This window comes from Capsicum annuum, chromosome 12 (assembly GCF_002878395.1).
Source record: "Capsicum annuum cultivar UCD-10X-F1 chromosome 12, UCD10Xv1.1, whole genome shotgun sequence".
NCBI lineage: Eukaryota > Viridiplantae > Streptophyta > Magnoliopsida > Solanales > Solanaceae > Capsicum > Capsicum annuum.
In genome coordinates this window covers 225,559,006-225,565,005 of record NC_061122.1, presented here as the reverse complement: position 1 = coordinate 225,565,005, position 6,000 = coordinate 225,559,006, and the positions used below count along the sequence as shown (strand labels likewise).

Below are 6,000 nucleotides of genomic sequence, written 5' to 3'. Positions count from 1 at the left end.
ATAATGTTGGAGACAATAGTTTCAATTTTCCCGAATCAGCCCACTAAATCGCACTTATATAATACGTGCATACAAATAGGTCCTAGGCCCGATCCCTACGCTACCACCAGACCCCATTGAAAATCTCAAACAGGGGTCGCATCACGAAACTTTTAGGGCCAAATCAACAAAATTCGTGTCACAACTCTAACACTTGAAATATCATTAATTAAGTTGAAAGCATACAATAGATGCTGACCACAAAAGGTACAAGACATGTTGATTCGACAAAATGTCAATAACACGGTTTCATTAATAAATTAAAATCGACTTCGTCAATGCTAAAACTTTTATTCCACAAGTTTAATTAATTCCAAGTTCCACCTTGACCTATAGTAAGCTCGATAACAACTGAAGAGAAAGAGGGGAAGTCAATGCATAAGTCTTGCAATGGAAATTTTAAAAAAAGTAGAGAAACGTCATTCTCAAAAATTAGACAAGACTTAGTCGTGTTGTGAGTCTATTTGCTTAATTTATCATTATATGAAACTGAGTTGTTGGCCAGGCCCTTGGAAATTTATCATTACTCGAAGGGGAGCCTTGTAGTAACTGGTAAAGTTGCTGCCATGTGCCCAGGAGGTCACGGGTTCAAGCCTTGGAAACAGCCTCTGGAAGAAATGCAAGGTAAGGCTGCGTACTACACACCCTTGTGGTGGGGCACTTCCCCAGACACCATGCATAACGGTAGCTTTAGTGCACCAGGCTGCCCCTTTTAAATCAAATTACAATGACTATATTAACTTGAAAACCTGAAATTCTGAAATCAAATCTTGCTCGATCAGTAACTTGTCTACAAGGGATTGTTTCTTCTTCTGTTATTCCTTAGAAGTCATTGCTTTGTTTTCCTTCCCGTAATAATTTTGTGCTCCAGTTTCAAAGTGATTCTTGCAAGCCACATCGGATTTCTGGTTGAGATCATATATATTATGGATATATGATCATTGAGATAAGCCATAAGAGCCGCTTTCCAAAAATCATTGAGAAATTCAGAATAGCTTTCATGATCGTCTAGTCCAGATACGGTATCGGACACATGATCATTGCCACAGCCTTTTGAAACTGGGAATCCACGTAATCCATCATTGCCTTCATATGATTTTTTCTCAAATGTAGCTAATTGAGGTCCTTGAGGGATGCATCCTTGGAGATGATTGTGGGAGAGATTTAAGACTTTGAGATATGTAAGAGAAGAAAATTGTGCTAGTATCTCTCCTACAAGATGGTTACCTGGTAGGTCCAATGACTCGACTACAGATAAATTTCCAAGTGATGGTGGTATATGACCTTCCAACCCATTATGAGATAAATTCAGCATGCGAAGTGCAACAAGATCTTCCACAATACTTGGAATATGTCCTTCAAATTTGTTGTTTGAAAGATCGATAGTGGTGTACAAAGACAAGATTCTCACAACTTCAAGCTCCGATCCCTTTGTTACGACAGCTACCGAGTCTTGGTAATATAGATATCTGACATCAATTGGTGCGTTCATCATCGTTTGATCGATTGTCCTCATGGCTTTCAAATGTTGAAACAGACTCGTAGGTAAGTTTCCCGAGAACGCATTCGAAGAGAGATCTAACATTCGAAGATTAGGAAACATGTTTTCAATTGATTGAGTTCCAATGGAACCATGCAATTCATTGGATCTCAAATCAATGGTTCTTACAGACTGAAGACATGGGGAACGTGTCAATGAGATGATTATAAGTCAAGAACTTACAACTCTTTGCGATAGGCCAAAGATCGAGGAATTTTCCCCTCTAGTTTATTTCCATGCAAGTTGAGGCTTGTCAGTGAACATCCATTGCTGAAAGCTCTTGGAAGATTCCCAGAAAGATTGTTACACTGCATATCCAAAACCTTGAGAGCAGTGATATTTCCCAAACATCATGGAATTCCCAGTGCAAATTGTTTGCGGCTAAATCTAGCACTTGCGGTGATGTCGAATTGCAAATAGATGAAGGAATCTCCCCACTCAGATTATTTTGTGATATGAAGAAGAATCGTGTGTCGTTTGGTGGAACATTTGACCGCAAATCAATGATATAAGCACCCTGAAGAGGAATTGAATCAACACTTGTCAGCTTCTTGTGGGATAAATTAAGACGATCCAACGAGAAGACCATTCCCAATCTGGAATTCTTCCTTGAATCTTATTATTTGAAAGATCTAACTCCTCAAGTTGCTTTGCGGATCATAAAAACTCCCATTCTTTCACTTGACATGCAGCCAATCGTAATGTATTAAGAGATTCTGACCACCAAGTACAATTAATTTTGTTCTCATTGGTCAATGTGATACTATTATATGAAAGATCAAGACTCCAAAGATGTTTGAATTCTGAAAAGAGGCTAACATCCACATGACCACTAAAATTATTGTATGAAAGATCAAGCTCTGAAAGTTGTTTGAGTTCTGAAAAGAGGCTGACATCCACATGACCACTAAAATTATTGTATGAAAGATCAAGCTCTGAAAGCTGTTTGAGGTTTGAAAAGAGGCTGACATCCACATGACCGCTAAATAATTGAAAGAAAGATCAAGCCGTGTTAGGTTCAGGGTGTTACCATCAAGGACCAAAGCCGCTAAGCAGGTGAGGTTTGAAGAGCTTTGGGAATCGGTCCTCTGAGGTTGCAATTAGAAAGAGACAATGAACGCAATGAATTTAGATAGCCAAGAGACTCCGGCAGCAAATTACCAGAAAGATTCACGTCATGGAGATCTAACCATGTGAGAAATGCACTGCTGTTCCATTTGGTCTTTGGAAAATAACCACTGAGCTGATCATTGTAACTTAAGTCAAGTGTTTTCAGGCTGGGCAGGTTAAAAATACTCTCAGGTATTATCCCATACAATCTTGTCGATGTCAGGCTCAGAGTTGTTAAATGGGAAGAGAAATTCAGAGGAATGGTAAAAGGGATGTTCACGTAACTAAGTTCAAGCTCTCTTAAATGGGTCAATTCTGAAGGAGCAATTTAAAATCATGGGCTGCGAGTCTTAGATTATTTTCATACCGGAAGAGGCTAAGAGACTGTAAGTTAGAAAGATGAGAGATTTCAGAAGGAATTTGACCTGAGAAAGATGATACTGAAAGATCAAGATGCGTCAAGTTCGAGAACCTGCCGAATTCAGGAGAGATGTGAGAATCCGAGAATTTATTATAAGAAAGATCAAGCCTTTGGAGATGAGAGAGTAGGAAAAGGCTGCTATTGGAATCAATCTTCCCCACAAGTTGACTACAACTGAGGTCAAGCTCAATGACATGGCCAGTCATCTCATCACATGTCACTCCGTCCCATGAGAAAAAGAATAATAAAGAGAGGCTGAGGGATCTATAGTAAAGGTTTGCTTGAATTTTAGAAGGGAAATGCTTTGATCTTTGCGGCATGGATGAAGAAAAAGAAAGAAGACAAAAACAGAGAAAGAGAAGAAATGAGAATTGTGTGTAGCGCATGTTTAGGATCAAATATTTCAAAAGTTGGTTGTGGGAATTAAGAAAAAAGGTATGAAATTAAGGTATGAAAGTTGGTTGTGGGAATCAAGGAAAGAGCTACTCCAAATATATATAGTAACATAATAGTTAAGACTAGTCTAGGTTACTGCTAACTACTGAGACAAGCATGGAGAGTTAGACCATACCTTACCAGTCCTAACGAGGTAACGAACCTCTACTAATAAAAAAGCATGAAAAAAATAAGAGCTACAGAGAACTAGTTATCCTATGTCTATGATCATTATAGAGTTTGTAATATACTCTATAATGATATTACAAATGAGGATGTTTAAATAATGTAAAATTATAAAAATTAAAACGAAAGTTGAGTTATCAACCTCAAAATTGCTTTTATGTTTCGGCGTGAACCGTGTGATATGTTAAAAGAAATAGTTTTTGAAGTTGGAATTTGAAATATTATATGCCGAGGTTGAACTTGTGTTTGGACATCCAATTCATTTGAAAAAAAAAATTAGGGGAGAAAAATTTCACTTGAAAAATTAAAGAGAAAATACCCTATTACCCCTCTGAACTATACTCAAAATGGTTGTGACACACCTCAACTTAAAGGGTGTCCTATTACCTCCTGAACTAATTAAAAGTGTAATTTTGACACCTTTGGTGCCTACGTGGACACTTCAGTGTGTTGTGTCACGTATGTGCCACGTAGGCACTAAGGGTGTCAAAATTACACTTTTAATTAGTTCAGGAGTGTAATAGGACCTCCTCAAGTTGAGGTATGTCTCTGCCGTTTTGGATATAGTTCAGGGGGTAATAGGGCATTATCTCAAAATTAAATAGAGTAATAAAGGGGAATTTTTAAGCCTTCACACAATATGAAATATAATACAATACTACTAATTTCTTTTAACATATGAGATATGACTCCTTTAATATCATAGTGCAATTTCATTTTTAGTATTCGAAAACTAATGGCTCGTCAAAGGGTATACACTCTTTATAGAAATTTTTCATTTTCAAGGCACAATTATTGCCATGGAAATTTCAAATGAAATCTACTCAACACACAAATTTCTTTAACTTTGATTTTTCATTTTGATGTGAATATTACTCTTTACTCTAAATGGCCAAGGAACATGACTTAATCTTTATGTATTTAAGTCTTCTTCGACTTTTTTTTTTCTCAAATACATTTAATAGGATTTCACTAATTCAATTTGTTGTCAATTGGTAAAATACTAAGAGTAGTGACATTTAGTTAACGAGAACACTCTATTTCAAAAATTCAAACTCAAGATGTATGTTTAAGGATATTCCACAACATCCTCGGATGGTAAGTGCAATTTCGAAGAAAGAGGTGCCTTCATATCAAGTTATCAACCAATTACTATTGTAGAAAATAGTGCCACTCTCGAGTCAATGCATAAGTTTTGCTGGGAAAATCTAAAATAATCGGGATAGTCTATTTTCCTATGAAACTCTTAATTTATTTTACTTCAAAATATTCTTTCTTTATCGAAAAGATACCTATAATGAAAAATCAACTAATGATAACCTCAAAAGTTATTGAACATGCATATCCTTGTGACAGACAAAGTGGTATATCCAAGATCTAAATTTAATGAATTTAACCTATAAAGTTGTACTTAATATATTGTACTTCTAAATATATGGTTCAAATTTAATATTATACTATTAGTGATTTTTTTCATATATATATAATTCAGTTAAACTACTTGTTTTCGAGTGGAATCTTCCTTTAACGACTTGCATAAAAGGATTATTAAGATTTTTCAAGTCCTTGCACGAGTCTTGCCATGAAATTTACACAAATCCCTTTCACTTTGATATTTCATTTTGGTGTGACTACTCATTAGTTAAACATATCCCTACTCTAATCCAAACACCAAAAGGTAATGTTAGAGGTAGAGCCAAAATTTCAACTAAGGGGTTCAATATTTGAAGAAAACCTAGTCGAAGGAAGTTCAACACCTACTATAGATACATAATAAATAATTTTAATTATATATAATGATATTTTTTTTGTTGAAGGAGGTTCAAATAAACCCTCTATCAAAGAGCTGGCTCCGCTCCTGTGTAATGTACTTCTTGTTCTGATGTAATTATAAGGGAAAAAGCATGTTTACTCCCCTAAACTTGTCACGAAAACTTACTTTAGTCATTAAACTTAGCATGATTATTTATCCACCTAAACAACGTTTGCATGCATTATATTACCCCCTTAAGGGCTGACGTGGCAAAAAAAAAAGTGTTTTAATTATAAAAATAAAAAAATTAAATAAGTGGGCCCAGTTTTAAATTTTCGGCCGATAATATTTCTTGTTCCTCACACCCCACCATCCTCTCTCTTTTTCTTCCTCATACCCCACCACCACTCTCTTCCTTTTCTCCATTTTTCTTTACTACCATCATCAACCAACTCCAAAAAATATATATCGAAAATATTTTTTCATGTGGATTTCTATAATAAGTTCAGTTTTTCA

At 35.8% G+C, this 6,000-nt stretch overlaps 1 protein-coding gene across 1 annotated transcript; it reads right to left on the bottom strand.

Annotated features, from left to right (window-relative positions):
• Window positions 1–868: 868 nt before the first annotated feature.
• Window positions 869–2,168, bottom strand: LOC107849858 (receptor-like protein Cf-9 homolog). Its single transcript, XM_047401739.1, has 2 exons — window positions 1,842–2,168; window positions 869–1,711 (listed from the first exon to the last, which is right to left on the bottom strand). Exons 1-2 carry the CDS (start codon window positions 2,166–2,168, stop codon window positions 869–871), a joined length of 1,170 nt encoding a protein of 389 aa, XP_047257695.1.
• Window positions 2,169–6,000: the final 3,832 nt, after the last annotated feature.